General features: G+C 36.6%; 1 protein-coding gene across 2 annotated transcripts; it reads left to right on the plus strand.

Annotated features, from left to right (window-relative positions):
• The first annotated feature begins 45 nt into the window (after nt 1-45).
• On the plus strand, nt 46-8,305 carry lsm4 (LSM4 homolog, U6 small nuclear RNA and mRNA degradation associated). 2 transcript variants are annotated; one of them, XM_067388551.1, is made up of 6 exons: nt 48-190; nt 1,119-1,160; nt 5,715-5,813; nt 5,938-6,139; nt 7,306-7,386; nt 8,071-8,305. In XM_067388551.1, exons 1-6 carry the CDS (start codon nt 188-190, stop codon nt 8,073-8,075), a joined length of 432 nt encoding a protein of 143 aa, XP_067244652.1. In that variant the 5' UTR covers nt 48-187; the 3' UTR covers nt 8,076-8,305. The 2 variants fall into 2 exon arrangements, with proteins under 2 accessions (XP_067244651.1, XP_067244652.1); XM_067388550.1 differs by lacking the exon at nt 8,071-8,305 and having other exon boundaries at nt 46-190; nt 7,306-7,421.
• The last annotated feature ends 9,734 nt before the right edge of the window (nt 8,306-18,039 follow it).

An 18,039-nucleotide genomic window follows, 5' to 3' on the forward strand; every position in this document is an offset into this window, starting at 1 on the left:
AACGGCACTGATATTAAATATGGAGGCTTTTATTTTGACAACTTCCGCTTTCACCTGGAAGTACAACAGTAAATGGTTCGCAGACCACCTTGTGTTGCGAAGATTCCTCATAAACGTTCGTGATTTAAGACCTCGGCTGAATAAACTTTACTAAAGATTATAAAGACTGATCAGTCGTTCAGCTGACATGGTAAGCGAGCGTCTATGAACTTGCAGTCTAGTCAAACTGAAGCTCAGTTCCTGTGTTTGGTGGAGAAGTTGTAGCTCAGTCTACATTCTCGAGCGCCTACTGTAGTTTCGTATAAACGAATATGTTCTAGGTTTGCGCATAGACATCGGACTGTGTTTTAATTAGCAAATTACTTAACTTAGTTACTTGATATCCGTTACAAACCGCTACAGACCCCACTGATCTATATGCTATAGAGCAGTGCTACAGACACATGGGATGCACTTCAGTGGTCAACAGAACAAACCTACAGACAAAATACAATTCAGTGTCAGCCAAAGAGACGCACATAATTTCTGATCTGAACAGGCTAGAACACTTATATGCACCTTTTTACGCTATATACTCACATTACTAAAAATCTTAAAAGATGAATGGTGCATTGTCCACTGCCTTATGAAAGTTAACCATGGTTTATTATAGTAAAGGTGTTGTAAGTTTTATTTATTGCATTTTTTCTTTGGTGGATGATTGATATTTGTATAACCACGTTTACTACAAATACCATGGTTAAACTATGGTTAGTGTAGCAAATCCAGGGTTAAATTTGTGGTTACCATAGTTTAACGACAATAATAAAAAAAAATATTGTTTGTTTTTGTAGTGAAACCGTGGTTGATTTTTGTAAGTGCTGTCAGATTTTGGAATTGACAAAAGAAAATTGTCTAAAATCAAATGAAATATCATGGAAAACTTGTAAAAAATTAATCTAGTCTAATTGCTCAGCTCTATATTTATAATTGTCTAACCCTTTGTAAGTGAAATTTCTGTACAGTTTTGAGAAACAAATTTCCTTTCAGAGCACATACAAGAGTTTTCATGTGCTTTTAGTGTATAATTTTGTCAGATTCACCACCTTTTCTGGCCCTGTTGATGTCTTCTCTCTTAGCTCCCGTTATCTTTACTGAAGACCGCACAGAACCACCCAATGGTAAGTACAAGGCAACTCGCGCTACATGCTCACAGTTGAACCTGCCCATTTTGTGCAGCTTTGTTATAGTCATGTCCTTGAGTAATATGTGCCATGGTCTTTGCTGTTTTGGAATATAGTACAGTAGCAATACCATAGTGCTTGTGTGTATATAGTTATCATTCTGTACAGAGGTAAATATCTCATTAATTTACCTTGGAATAATAAGGTTCTATTTGACATTTTTGTCAAAATTGAGTTAACATATTCTTATTCTGTGACAACTTATTTACATTGTGCTTTTTTAATGTTGTGTACATTTTGGGACTTTATATTTAGAAAACAAAAAATATATAGTTTTAGATATAGAACCATATATATATGTGGCCAGAATTACTAGCCCCCTTTCATAAATATGATCAAAGATGACTCTAAAAATAAATCTGCATTGTTTATCCTTTTGATCTTTATTTTATAAAATTAGCAACAATCTAACCTTTCATTGAAAGAAAAGAATTGAAAGTGGGGGGAAATAACATTGTGGGCAACACGTTTTGGAGAAAAACATTTATTTCATAATTATTAGCACCCTTTTATTCAATACTTTTTGCAACCTCCTTTTGCCAAGAGAACAGCTCTGAGTCTTCTTCTATAATGCCTGATGAGTTTGGAGAACACCTGACAAGAGATCAGAGACCATTCCTTCATGCAGAATCTCTCCAGATCTTTCAGATTCCCAGCTCCATGTTGGTGCTTCTTCTCTTCAGTTCACTCCACTCATTCTCTTTAGGGTTCAGGTCAGGGGACTGAGATGGCCATGTCAGAAGATTCATTTTGTGCTCAGTGACATATTTTTGTGCTGGTTTTGATGTTTGTTTTGGATCATTGTCCCGACGGATGATCCAACCACAGCCCATTATAAGATTTCTAGCAGAAGTGGTCAAGTTTTGATTTTCTTTTTTTTATCTGTTGGTATTTGATAGAATCCATGATACGATATATCTGAACAAGATGTCCAGGACCTCCAGCATAAAAATAGGCCCACAACATTAAAGATCCAACAGTATATTTAACCGTGGGCATGGGGTACTTTTTATCCATGTGTGCACCAAAACCATCTGGTGGGTTTGCTGCCAAGAAGCTCTTGTTTTAGTTTCATCTGACCATAGAAGCTCGTCCCGTTTGAAGTTCCAGTCTTGTCTGACAACTGAATATACTGGAGATTGTTTCTGGATAAGAGCAGAGGATTTTTCTTGAAACCCCCCCGAACAACTTGTGGGGACGTAGGTGCTTTTGATAATTTTTTTTAGGCTTTCTGAGATTCAAGACTCAAGTAATCTCTGCAATTCTCCAGCTGTGATCCTTGGAGAGTCTTTGGCCACTTAATAAATCCTCCTCACTGCGCATTAGGATGATTTAGACACGTCCTCTTTCAGTCAAATTTGTAACATGTTTAGTTGATTGGAACTTCTGAATTATTGCCCTGATAGTGGAAATGGGGATTTTCAATGTTTTAGCTATTTTCTTACAGCCACTTTCTATTTTGTGAAGCTCAACAATCTTTTCCTGCACATCAGAACTATATTCTTTGGTTTTACTCATTGTGATGAATGATTAAGGGAATTTGGCCTTTGTGTCTCGTCATGTTTATATTCCTGTGGAACAGGAAGTCATGGCTGGACAATTTCATGTTCATGATCACCCCGGTGAGCTAAAAAAAATTAAATAGGAATGGTAATACACTTCAGAGATATTTTACTCATAAAAAAATCTAGGGGTGCTAATAATTGTGGGCAATGTGTTTTGGAGAAAAACATGTATTTCTTAATGTTATTTTTCCCCCACTTTCGATTATTTTCCTTCAATGAAAGGTTAGATTTTTGCTCATTTTATGAATTAAAGATCAAAAGGATAAACAATGCAGATTTATTTTAAGAGTCATCTTTGATCATATTTATGAAGGGGGCTAATAATTGTGGCCACAACTATATATATATATATAATTACTCAATTACTTAGACTTGTTAGGATTCTTTAGAGATATAATGTTCCAGCAAATCTGCTTAATAAATTACTAAAGAAGCATGTCAAAATTATTCAGGAAAATAAGATTTTCTTATCAAGGTGATAAAATGTTGTGTAGCAAAAATGAGTACACCCTCCTAAAAGTTGATAGATAAATAAAAAAGTAAGTTTAAGGCAGTGTTTGATCAACAGGTAAGTATGTTGAACCAAAACATTTAAAGCAAAGTAATTTATTGACAATTAAAAGTGTTATACAGTCCTTTGAATCATTATCTTAATGCTGACAACAATGGAATCACTTGGGAGAGTCAGGAGACTTATTTCTTAGCACAAAAGAGGACAGTGGTACAAGAGGATTACCAAATCATTGTTTTAAGTGTGAAAATATAGTAAAAGTAACACACAAATTCAAAAACAATGGACTTGGACTTGACAAGGCCCCTGAAATAATCAGGCCTTCATTTTAAGCTTTCATTTGGTGATGAGGGATTTTTTTGCTAGACAAAGAGCAGGAAAAATACCAAGTGAGTGTCTCAGAGCTTGCAAAAGCGTGAAAAGAGTGACTGTTTATTTCACAGAGTAAGATGCAGCCTGCAGAAATGACATGCATGGTTGTTGTTCTTACTGGAAGTCAGTTAGCCATTTCCAAAGCCCATATTTACAAAATATAGATTCTAGGAATCAATTTTCTGGTCTCATGATACCAAATCAATAATTTTGGATCTAACAGCATCCAAAATGTTCTGTTGTTGCTAGAGGAGGAGTACAGTGAGAAGTGCCTGGTTCCCACAGTACAATGAGGAAATGCATTCTCCCAAAGATCAGGGGCCGTATTCACAAAACATCTTAAGGCTAAAAGTAACTCCTAAATTACAGATTAAGGAGAAACTCTTAACAATAATTGGCGTGTCAGTCCTAATTTTAGGAGTCCTAATTTTTTGCTCTGAGAGTATTTCACAAAGCATTTTAGCACTAAAACTAGCTCCTAAGTCTGTGAAACGTTAGGAGTAGTCAAGAGGACTCCTAAGTCACTAAGACCAAATCACAAACAGCCCTAATCCACCCAAAGACACTGAACACCATTGAGGGAATAGCGATAGAGCCTTGGGTGCTGGACCTTTACTTCATAAATGCAATACATTTTGATTTATGGATTTGAATCTACGATGAGACACCAAAAATAAATCTTTAGCAAATAAATAAATATTGTCCAATTACCTGTGGCAATGGTTCACACTTACAAATGATTGAATAGAGTAAAATAAATAAATAAACGTATTTGGTGTGCTGTCCAATTGAGGACTCTGAGCTTGGAATTTAACCCAAAGTTCTCCTCGTATCCCCAGCCGAGAGTGAGGAGCGGGATGGTGGAGGGATGCAGAAAACTGTCGAAGTAACTGTAGGCGAGTCAGCTCTCGTCTGTGTATTCCTCCTCTCGAGCTGATTAGAAAGACCATTTGAATGTGTTTCTCCCAAACATAATTTGTTGCTTGAATTCTGCATTCTCTTGAGATGCAGACATCCAAGAGGCGGACAATTAACTGTGTATACTAGTTTAATTAGTGACACTTAGCCTGCATTCTAAAACCGTTATTTGAATATGGCAACATTTTTATTAAAAAAATTTATGAATAGGGTAACATTTGTATTTTAAAACCTTTATTTTTATATGGAAAGTGACACCTCATTCTACCTCATTCTCATAACTACTCCCCCATTAGCCAATCACTGCGTGTATACTCCATAGCAACGAGCTCAACCCCGCTCTTACTCTTAGCTTAAGACTTCTCTCTATTCCTTAGTAAAAGTTTGTCTCAGCAGCTTTGTGAATAGGTTTTAAGAGAAAACTCTTAGCTAAGAACTTTTACTGCTATTTAGGAGAACTCTTTAGTGGTAAGATAATATTTTGTGAATACGGCCCCAGGGCATTTAAGGAGCTCATCATCCAGGAGTTAAACAGGACAGATGTGACAATTTGTCTTGAACTTGTACACTCCGAGCCGAGAAAAATTGGCTAATTTACTTATTTTATGGCTATTAATGATATGTATTTCTCGGTTTTTATTATGTATATGTTTAATACATTTTAGTTTTCCATGAATTGTATTAGTGATCATAAAGAAAATACATCTTTTGTATTTGCTCAGAGGGGGTGTACTCATTTATGCTGTGCAGTGTGTATGTGTGAAATTGACAACTTTGTATGGACAACTTTCAAGATATGTACTTTTATAATTATTTAACTTCTGTAGAAAGTCATAAACTGTAAATGTGATTTCAACAAGATGAAGTGTACTTGCTGAATTCACAGTGAAACACAAACAAAACTACCCATATTCCTGAAAAGCCAACCACCAATCAGAACAGTCACTGTTACCATGGGAATGGAAATTCTAGCGCTGCATTGGTCAGACATCCACTCCCATAAAGCATTGAAAATAATGATCTACCAGCACATTACTATTTTATAAGAAAAAAATTAAACCCAACATAGCAAATAAAAAGAAATGCCAATTAATATGTTTAGCTGTTTTTAAATTTTGTTTGCAGCTGGTGGAGTTAAAGAATGGTGAGACGTACAATGGTCATCTGGTCAGCTGTGACAACTGGATGAACATCAACTTGAGAGAAGTAATCTGCACCTCACGGGTAAATAAAACCTCATTCCTCGAGACAAAGGGTTCTTTGGAATATTATTAATTGCATAAACATGATTGAGCGAGTATGTTAGTTGTCTGTCTGCTGAAATGTAAAGGTTTGCTCTGATTTGCAGGATGGAGATAAATTTTGGAGGATGCCGGAATGCTACATCAGAGGAAGCACCATTAAGTACTTGCGAATCCCTGATGAGATCATAGATATGGTGAAAGAGGAAGTACTATCAAAGGGACGTGGCCGGGGAGGTATGCAGCAGAACAAGCCACAGGGAAAAGGCAGAGGAGGTGGACCTGGAAGAGGTGGTGGAGCCGGCAGAGGTAAATGCATTAAAAATAGAAACGAAACAAAATTCTTGAACATGGAAAGCAATAGAAATTTGGTAACTAAGTCAAGTTTAAATATAGGCCTATTTCCCCATATAAATAATTAGGTTATGTAGGCTAACAATGCTGTCTGTTGTTTTGGCAAGTAAAAAGGTGTATAGACTACAACATTTTTACTACAGCAAAAGCAAAAATAGAGGGTGAGACGTGAGGATTTGGGAAAAGAAACAAGAGAATACATATCCAGTGGAATACATCATGAAATATTCCAAAATATTTGTAATTTCGAGTGATCAACCCCCCAAAACAGAGCACAAAGCTGTGTATGACTTCATTTAAATTTATGGGCTCACATACCTTTCTCATTCTGCATGAATCCAAATGTGTCCATGGTTGCGATGTAACATTTGCCTGCTAGCCAATTGTTTCTTCTGTAAACAAACTTGTACTTTACTTGTGTACTAATATCCACTTAAAAAAAAACTAATGGGCAATTAGGGATTAGTCACATTGACTGGCACATCCGTATGCACTGTAGTTACGCTTAGGAGCATTTTACTTTAAATGGTGATAATGTTAATTGCAAACATTGTGATTGTGTTTTAAAATACAATACAACAAGCACCATATGATACATTTATGATGCATTCGATCTCTGATAGGAAATTAAACTCTACAGTCAACAATAACCTCTGCTTTAGCAATATTTGCAATTAACATGATCAGCATTTAAAGTAAAGATCCCAACGTAAATACGTGCTTGCTTCATTTTATCAAGATCATAATCATATCGATTCATTTCACAATCCTACTAGTCTGTTATTTAGACTAAAATCCTTTTCATTTGAGTGAAGAAGTTGGTGTTTTGAGTGTTTTTAGGCTATTAAGGAAATGTTGCCGAAGAACTTTTATTTTTAATAAATGTTAATTTAAAAGCAGCCTACTTCAGTGTAATATGATACCATATCACCCTTAACACTGAGAATTAGAATATTTGTAATGTGACCATCGAGTTGGGGTCAGGTGCAGGTATCGGAGAAATTCACAGGTTTAGGTGGGTTGCAGGCGGATGATTGAATTATAACAGCGGATTCAGGTGACACCAGAGCTGATCTGCATCTCTAAAACATACAGTTGACAGACTTTTTTTGTCTTTCTAGGTATTTTTGGTGGCCGTGGCAGAGGCATGACGGGAACTGGCCGTGGACAGCAACAAGACAAAAAGCCTGGAAAACCACAAGGTGTCAAAAACCAAAACTAATTATAAAAAAGATCCTTCCCTCGTATGTTAGTATGAGTTTTACCCACTTTAGGCACAAGAGCACCTCTTCAGGTCTCTTGGTGTTCATTCATTAACATCATAATTTTCTTTTTAGAGATTTATTTACAAGCCTCAGTTCATGTATCAAACTGTTCAACTTTTTTGCACTTGAGTTTATTGTAAAAGTACCGTGGCCGAGAGAACTCAACATGCTGCAACTAAAGAAAAACACATGCAAATAGATAAAACACCAGCAAATTAAGAACTTAATCTTCATGAAAATACTCACAACTCAAGCAAATACAGAAATGCACTGCATATATTCACGACACACCAAATACAGAAATGTGCCACACAACATTTCATGGACAACATTTGTGGTCTGTGCTAATTTCTGAATTTGGTTGTGTTGTATTTGCAGTGTGTTTCTGTATTTGGTTGCTTTGTGAGTATTTTCAGCACATGTTGTCAAACTGATGAAGATGTTTTCTTCTTTTGCTGGTGTTTTTTATTTATTTTTATTTATTATTTTTTTTTGCATGTGTTTTCTTCAGTTGCAGTGTGTTGAGCTCTTTTGGCCACTGGGGGGAAAAAATAAAACAGAACCTTTTGTCATGTGAATTTGTGCAGAATTTCTGATACTTTTTGTCATCTACTTTCTCAGTTTGATCGTCAGCCAAAAAGAGTGAGTTTAATTTGAAATGGACGTCCTGGATATCCGAAGATTTTAATTTGGACAAGTTGATGTAAAGATGCTCTTCCATTTTCTCCAAATTGTTTTTATTTTCTGTTCACATTTTGGTGCATGTTTTCTCATTTGCTCTTAAGGTTTTTTTGTTTTTTAAATGCAACAATGGTGTAACTTGACTTGTGCACTTGTGAATAAACAATTTTTGTTAAATATTGCAATTGAAGACACCTATTATTTTTGGGGAGCCAACATGAAAATGTCATGCCAAGATTTGTCTCTGTGTTAAATATTTTTTTATTAGTATTTTTTTTTTTTTTAGGGTTACCACACTTTTTGAACAATGAGTTCCTTTGACAATTCCAATCACTTGTGATTTAGTGGATAAAGATTTTTAAAGATGATTTTCACATTTGATAATGAATTATTCAGACCGATGTGAATCACTTTATTTTTTGACTGAATCAATTAAAAACCCTGACTCTGATTCTTAAAAAAAAAAAAAAAAAATAGATTCAATTTGGCTCACTAATCAGACATTGTGACTTGCAAGCTTTACTTTACACAAGCAATATTTTAGATCAAAGTAAAATCATATTTTATTAATTTATGACTTTTAACACATTACACTGTTACTGTTCCTTTCGATTATGGCATTAGTCTCATGACAGTCCTTGCTTCAGTTTGTCAGTATGTGAATGGTTGACTATGCTCCATAGTAATCTCATTGAAATTAAACATCTTCTTCATTTGTTAGCCTTAGATTCTATAATTGTAAAAAGAGTATCTAAGTAAATAATAATACACAGTAATATATGATAATACACCCCACCCCCGCACACTTTTTAAATAGGCATTTGACTTGAAGCAGCACTGCGGAAACCGATCGGTGCGACAAGCATTCAAAAGCATACAGAGCCGTTTGGTGTGTATGCACAGTGCCGCTTCAAGTCGAACACACCTAATATCTTTTGTGGGAAGAACCACATGATCCTCTATGATGATGACATCATCCATACATCCACTCTCCAAACCATTTATCCTCTGTAGGGTCACTGGGGTTGCTAGAGCCTATCCAAGCATCTCAAGCCACAGGTGGAACATGCAGTGCCCTGGACAGATGACAGTCCAAAGAAGCCTCTCCTAAAGCCCAGGCACAAAAAAAGCCCACCTAGAGTTTGCCAGGGCCCAAAGATGAAGACTACTGGGACTCTATACTCTGGAGTGATGGACCAAGATAAATGTTTTTGGAACTGATGGCTTCAAAACTGTATGGCGTCGCAAAGGTGAGGAATACAAAGAAAACTGCATGGTGCCTACAGTGAAACATGGTGGTGGCCTTATGTTGGGCTGCATGAGAGCTGCTGGTGTCGGGGAGCTGCATTTCATTGATGGCATCATGAATTATGTTTAAGCCCATAAAATATGGTAAACAGAAGATCAAAAGTGCTTGCATGAATTAAGAAAGAAACACAATGGTTCCGCACATCATGCAAGTGCATTTGAGCTTTTGTTTATATTTTATGTGCTCCATGCATCCCTTCAATAACATATGGTAAAGCTGTTCAGATAAAAAAAAAATGTATCAGTCCAGATGAACGTATTAAAAATGTACTCAAACATTTTTTTTTTTTAAAGCCATATATTAAGTTTTTAAAGGGTTTTTTACATTTTTTTCCAATTGCTAACACACAATTTTTCAAACTAGTCTGGTTTTATCAAAACACTTAACACAATTCACAAAACCACACACCCAAACTGCAAAATACCTCATATATCCTGCAAAATGAAGCACTGCAACCGAAACTACACAGAGCATTATCAAAATCAAACTTTTGCATGAAATGGCACACACTTCATTCATATTACCAGATTTTTGCCTAACCACCTACACACTGTTGGGCATAATGAAAAGCACCCCCATCTTTAGTATGCTTTGCCATAATACTAAAATATGTATCAGATTGTTCACATGCACAGAAATATTTGCAGATACACACACATGCTGTTGCAACATTTTTATTTTTTTTCCTTCACTACAGTAAACAAGTCAGTACAACATAAGCACAGCAGATATATTTACATGGGACTGAACAAAAATATTCTTACAAAAAAAGTAAACTGAAAAAGAAAATTTCTGAAAAAAAATATATTACAGTAAAAAAAAACAACAAAAAAAAAGGCAAGAAAAATAATTAGGCAGCATCTTGCCGCACAGCCGGGTCTGGCCACAACGCCTCGTCAACATCACAGGCAATATCTTCCCTTGCCAGACATCGAGGGAAGAAGCGCCTTGAGTGCCTTATCCATCCCTGAATTGCACCCACATCAATCTCATCACATGCCTCTTCCATGGCCTGCACAAGAGGCATGCGCACAAAGGGCTGCCGGTCGTACACCTTCCACCGCCATGCCGAAAAGAATTCTTCTATGGGGTTCAGAAATGGTGAGTATGGTGGGAGGTATTGCACGAGAAATGTTGGGTGGTCAGCAAACCAGTTTTGGACTGGGGCTGCACGATGAAAGCTCACGTTGTCCCATACTACAACGTACCGGTTTCTTTGATGGTCTGCATCATTCATACGCTCTGGTGGTATGAGAATGTTGTGAAGTCTGTCCAGAAATGTGAGAATATGGGCTGTGTTGTATGGTCCAAGTTTGGCATGACGGTGGAGGACACCATGCATATTGGAGATGGCAGCGCACATTGTGATGTTCCCACCACGTTGGCCAGGAACATCTATAATGGCTCTGTGGCCAATGAGGTTTCTCCCTCTTCTGGTCTTTGCTAGGTTGAACCCAGCCTCATCTATAAAGATGAACTCATGTGGGATTGCATGAGCATCCATTTCCACTACTCCCTGAAAACAAAGAACAAAAATCAGTCAATATGGTGTTATCCAGTACACTGGGAAACAATGTTGTGTGTAGTGTACTGCAGTCAATATAGTACTTACATCCACATATGCTCGTCTGAACTCTTTGTTTCTTTGAGAGTTTCTCTCAAACGGCACCTTATAAAGTGGTTTCATTCTGATTTGGTTTCGCTTGAGAATGCGAGCCAATGTGGACAGACTAACTCGTTGAATGTTCTTGAATAAGGTGTTGTCTTGGATGATGTGGCTTTGAATTTCTCGTAATCTGATTTCATTATTTTCCAAAACCAAGTTTACAATGGCAGGTTCCTGTACCCCGGTGAACATTTGGCCCCTTCCTCCACCATGGTGTCGTCTCTCAGTCCTTTAGAAAAAATAAAATAAAAATATATATAGGGCTTGGACAATGCAGCCTAAATATTTTCCCCCACAGTAGAGTACATTGTACAGGAAACTTGTACAGTTCATGAATGGCTGATGTCATACACTAAGTAAACAGGTGTCACCCAACTGATACACTATGACATGGGGTATACTACATGTGTACTACATGAAATTTTGGTTACATACCTGTTCTCCAGTCTAAAGGTCCGGATGACAGAGGCGACAGTAAAACGGCTCAAGTTTGGCTGCACTCTCTGTCCAGCCTCACGCATTGTCAACCCATGGTTGATGACATGATCTACTAAGGTTGCTCTGATTTCATTTGAAAGTGTTTGTCTTCTTTGGCCATGAACTCCTCTACCTGCTCTACCCCCACCTCTCACTCTTCCTCCCCCTCTTCCTCTTCCTCTCTCTGCAATGTCTTCCATTGTTGTTGTAAAAAAAAAAGGTTCTCACCTGTGGTCTTTTCATAGTGCTTACATCCTGACTGAAGTGTTAACAATTAACCACTGAGGTGTTTGGCCAGGTGGCACATGTAATTGGCCAATTAGCTCATGTAGTGTCATTTTGAATGGCAGTGTTTTGAAATGGCAAACATGTGACTTTATGTCAGATTGTTGTGTCTTATGCAGAGAACTGTATTTAGTGAATTTAAAAAGTGCTATTTTGAAATGCAAAATGTGTGTAAAACAGAAAAGGTGTTTAGACTTTTGGAGACTTGAGAAGTTTTGCTCTCTGTGTGTCAGTTTAAATAATTGTGCTGTGCATGTCATTTTAGTGTGTTAGCAATTGGAAAAAACTGTAAATTTTTTTTTTTTTTTTTTTTTTTTGCACTTGAGGAAACATTCTTGAATGTGTACTGGACAGCACTGATGCACTGCCTACTTGCTGCCCACATACCACATGAAAAGCAATGATAACAAGAAAACAAGCTATGCAACATTCAATCATGTTTTTGTGTTGAACTCGGCCCACCTGTGATTGTGCTGTGCTGGACTATAAAAAAAGATGGACGACGCACCTTTACTCTCTTCCACTGTAGTAAATGAAGCCACCAGTGTGTCAATATAGCGAATCTCGAGTCCAAGCCCAAGTCTGCGTAGCAGTAATTAAAGTTAAAGCTCCAATCTCCTCCCGAAGATCCAGAAAAAATGTCTGTTGGTGCTTCCATGACTACTTCACTCAGAGAAGCTGTCAATCATGTCAAAACCTGCATTTTTATAGCATCAAATAACTAACTAAAAACTAACTTATTTAAAGAACAAACACAACTAACATCAGTGTGATAAAAACGTCCAAAAATGACAGAAACCATATCTGGAGAAAAGAAAAAATGTGTAATTTTATTGTTTACTTTGTCTCACGTCCCATTACATTACATGGAGAGGGTGGGGACTACAACAACTACAACGCTCACCAGCGCAGTAGTTTTGCAAATACTGTACAAGAAATCTTGATGGAAGTGGGTAATTTTCAAAATTGTCTTATAAAGTCATAATATATACATTGTTTTTGAATTACCGTAAAGCATTTTGTCACTCTCGTGTGAACATGAGGCGAGATTGTTTCGGGTCGGTCAAAGCCACTGGAAGGCAAGCCTGCAACCTTTTATGACCTATATTGCATCCAGCCACCTGAAGGCGATCACGAGTCCTGAAAGGTGAAGCCTTTGAACTAGGTGAAAGGTGAAGCAATTTGCACTACTGTCATTAAATATTAACAGAAACAATGTGAGGAGATGAAGCAAAGATGCAAGAATTGCAAATTGAAATTGAAATTGAGATGACTTCAGTGATGCTTGATGACATGGCAGCTGAGACATGCGGCCTTACTAAGATGCAGCCTTCTGTTTGAGAAGCACCCTATGACAACGGCTCATTCACGGTGCGTTCCAAACAGGATATATCGCCCTCCAAAGGGCACTTCAGAGTTTAAAACAATCATGGCCGCCATATTGAAGGGTCGTTCCAAACCGAAGTGCTCAAAACTGGCCACTTCAAAGGAATGAAGGATTTCGAAGGGTACAACTGATGGACACTTCGGGCCCCCATGATCTTTTGCACAGTGAAGTTGCTTGTTGTCACAGAATGGGTGGCTCGGCGTTAGATTTTTTCCAAGTTTTTTTGACCCCTACACCCTTCATCCCTTCATAGCTCTCACTTCGGAGGGTAAACCCTTTGAAGGGATTTAGGGCATAGGGCTGAGCCCTTCCAAATGGAACGCAGGGTCAGCCTTTATCCAAGAGTGGGAGTGCTGCTATTTTTAGGTCAACATATAAAGCTGAATCTTTAGCTCCCTCTAGTAGTTGTTTTTCAATTAAACAGCATTGGAAGCTATTCAGTTCAGACCACGTGTCAAACTGCTCTTGGAGGGCCACTGTCCTGCTAAGTGTAGCAATAAAAACACCTTTCTGGAAGTTTCTAGCAATCCTGAAGACCTTGATTAGCCGGTTCCTGTGTGTTGTTTAATGGACTATATGCACGGAGCGTTCTTTAAAACTTACGCATTAATATAAGCCAGCTCAAAAACTTTCGGTGAGATGTCATTTGCTGGTGTGTTGAGCATCAGTAGTTTATAATCAGAATATAGTCACTTAAATAGTTAGGCATAGCATTAATTTAGTTATTCAAACGTAAGACGGCATAAAAAATAAATCACTGATCTTGTGCTGCACTGACTGACAGCTGCTGTGATTACAAAAGTGCGGCGCTCGCTTTCTGTGTCATTCATTCACAAGAAAAACAATATTTTTTTGAATATTTCATATTTCACATTGACAAAGTGTATTTTTAAACCTAGTTATTTTATAATGTTTATTATTTAGTCAAAAACTAAGTGAAAAACGATTGGAAATGGCCGATGTGCGCAAATAAATGCTACTTTGCTGCCACCTGCTGGTTATAGTGGTAATTATAGTCTTTTTTTATTTTTGCAGTTTTTTACATTCACTTTGCTTCTATTTTCAGGACCTTGATGTCATATTTCAAAACTCTAGACACAAAACTCAAACGGTTATCACTTGTAACACAGGCTGTCTAGTATTCAAAACATTGCATTGTGCATTCACATCTTTAAAGAAATCTTGCACTTGCACAATCATTGGTTCAAAACACAAATTTACTGTGAAATACCATTGAAACATAACTATAGATCACCCAAACACAAGCAACCGATAGTTTCACTGTGTCATTGTTCGTACAATCATTAAATATTGTAGAACAAAATAGGTGATACAGGTTTCATTATGGAACTACATGTACTCTGTAAAAGTACTGCAGTAGTAGAGAGAATACTACAGACACAGAATCATTGAACAAAGTTTGTAATATATTGATGCAAAACACTACAGTACAATCACAACATAGCTTTATTTGAATCAAAGCAAAAATAATTAGCTATGAAATAGAAAAGAAAAGACAGTACTGTAAAACATCAAATGCAGTGTTCCTCAACTTGCTTGTACTGTAAGAAACAAACAGGAGTGCACTGCAAAACATGCTGTTCTTACTTAGAGTTTTTGTCTTGTTTCTAGTCAAAATATCTTATATTCATGAAGCATTTTCTTGACAAGTAAAAATTATTTTCTTGTTTTCAGGAAAAATAAGTCAAAATTAAGTAAGATTTTCTGAAAACAAGAAAATAATTTTTACTTGTCAAGAAAATGCTTCTTGATTTAAGAACTTTAAGATATTTTGACTAGAAACAAGACAAAAACTCTGTAAGAACAGCATGTTTTGCAGTGTGAGAAGGTGGTGAAGTATTTGGGGCCATAGACACAGTGTCTGATGAAGCATTGTGATAAAATATTAGGCTACATCCATGGATATTGTAGTCTAATTGGTTCATGCTCCACGCTAATTGGTGACAATGAATCTCGTTAACCTGAAACTTTCATGATTTACAGTAAACATGGAAGATTGTTTTTCTGTTCCCATACAACTATGCATTAAGAGTAATGCAACAGTTACTTATTTTGAGAAGTTGTATCAGTTGATCGATAGTTAGATCATTGTAAGGAAATGAATAGACACTCATTTGAAATGTAATGGGTGAATTGCCTTTTGAAATAGTAGTAATTTGATGTTAAGTTGTGTCATATTGAACAGGTGATTTTTGTTGAATGAACAAATGATCTAAGTTTTATGTGTATTGTATCCAAGCAATTGAGAAAAGGGTTAGAGTTTTGAAAAATTTGCATTTTGATCATTGGTTGTGAGTTTTGTGTCTAGAGTTGTGAAAAATGACATCAAGGTTCTGAAAATAGTAGCAAAGTGATTGTAAAAAACTGAAAATAAGTGTTTTCTATCAAATGTTGAATTTCCTACATTTTTAAACGTTCGGTTTTACAATGGGGACAATCTCAGAAGGATGAACAAATAATGTTTGTGGTCATCACATAAAAAATAACATTTGAAGTGCTGGGGGAAAAAATGTGTGTGTGTGTGTGTGTGTGTCTAATTACAGACACAGCGTTTTTAAACGGTCTCAATAGCTTTGTCTTTATTGCGATCAATAAAACTGGTTTATTGGCAAATTATGTAAATGTGATAACTGCATTGAAATATGAATACAACATTAAAAAGTCAACCATTGATGGTTTTGTGAGGTACAGAATGAGCAGCTAACAGTTCACCGGAAATGCCCGAACTGGCTTAACGACAACCAGGAAGTAACCGTGCATACAGTCCATTGGAGGTTGTGCTAAACTCTGGTCAGGCCTATCTCCTAAATCAGGGGTGTCACACACAAACAAATCAATAAAAACAGGCAAAGATGCAACATACTCTGAAGTAAACAGCACAAACCTTTATTTTTATAAGTTCAGTCATTTTCACAACATAGACAGCTGATTTGGTAAATTTCACCACTGGACACTTTGACACCAAACCCCTTATTGTAAGTACAGTACATTTACTACTGCATATTAGTGTTTTTTTTTTTTTCCTTGTACAATACACTCCGATTATCAGAACAAAAAAAAAAAAAAAGAAAGAAAAAAAAATCACAATGGAAAGCATGAATAAAAATAATTCTGTATAATGTAGGAAATGGAGAACAAACTCTTAGTAATGATAAACTGATTTATGCGTTGCGCGACTACTTTACACGGTGAGCTGAGTTAATAAAGATTCAATCATATTATCTTCTCATTTCTGATTTCAAGAGCCATGAGAGGGGCTCACTAAGGTCCTCTATCTGTTTGCTCATTGGTCCTACAGGAGAGAGACCAACCTACAAACAATTTGTCCTGGGCTCTGCAGATATCTACATTAAACTTCTTTGTTTCAACATGATTTGATGTTTTAAAGAATGAACAGCATTTGCCACAAATGCAGTCAAGCTTTTGAATTTCAGCAAACCTGCTCCACGGTACATGTGACAGTCAGTCTATCTTCCTGCTTTGGTTTACAACAGTACTTTTCAACTAGGATTTAAACCACTTAATCACATTTTCATCACATCCTACAAAAATGTTCTGTTTATGTTAACAGAATGATAAATAATCTGCAATACATGAAAAGGTATTTTCTTTAATATTGCTCTGTAATAAAGTGACATTCATTCACAAGCAGGCATACACAACAGCAGGTAAAGAACACCCTTTATATCCTCTTTTTGTATTTTTTCTTAATATCACCTAGATTTTTTTTAAAGCCTAGAATTGAAACAACACAGTTCACACATAAAACCAAAGACTCAAATGTATTTACAGTAAGTTTTCACTAAAGGAAGACAGAATAGCAAAGGAAAGATGCAGGAATAATCAGGGAGGGTCTTACACATGTAAACGTTAAAGGGTTAGTTCACCCAAAAATGAAAATTCTGTCATTTATTACTTACCCTCACCCGTAAGACCTTCGTTAATCTTCGGAACACAAATTAAGATATTTTAGTTGAAATCCGTGAGGCCTCCATAGGGAGCAATGACACTTCCTCTCTCAAGATCCATAAAGATACTAAAAACATATTTAAATCAGTTCATGTGAGTACAGTGGTTCAATATTAATATTATAAAGCGACGAGAATATGTTTGGTGCGGCAAAAAAACAAAATAACGACTTATATAGTGATGGCCGATTTCAAAACACTGCTTCAGGAAGCATCGGAGCACAAATGAATCAGTGTGTCGAATCTACTGTTCGGAGTGCCAAAGTCACATGATTTCAGCCATTGGCAATTTGACATGCGATCTGAATCATGATTCGACACACTGATTCATTTGTGCTCCGAATCTTCATGAAGCAGTGTTTTGAAATCGGCCATCACTATATAAGTCGTTATTTTGTTTTTTTGGCGCACCAAAAATATTCTCATCACTTTATAATATTAATATTGAACCACTGTATACTCACATGAACTGATTTAAATATGTTTTTAGTACCTTTATGGATCTTGAGAGAGGAAACGTCATTGCTCCCTATGGAGGCCTCACGGAGCCATCGGATTTCAACTAAAATATCTTAATTTGTGTTCCGAAGATTAACGAAGGTCTTACAGGTGTGGAACGGCATGAGGGTGAGTAATAAATGACAGAATTTTCATTTTTGGGTGAACTAACCATTTAATACTCATCATGGACTTTTTTTTTTTTTTTTTTTTTGTTATTTTGCAAACTTATTTTGCATTATAGTTGCAGGCCTGGTATCACACAGAGCCACATAAAATCTTTCATAGGACACACCAG

The sequence above is a fragment of the Chanodichthys erythropterus genome, chromosome 6, assembly GCF_024489055.1.
Source record: "Chanodichthys erythropterus isolate Z2021 chromosome 6, ASM2448905v1, whole genome shotgun sequence".
Lineage (NCBI taxonomy): Eukaryota > Metazoa > Chordata > Actinopteri > Cypriniformes > Xenocyprididae > Chanodichthys > Chanodichthys erythropterus.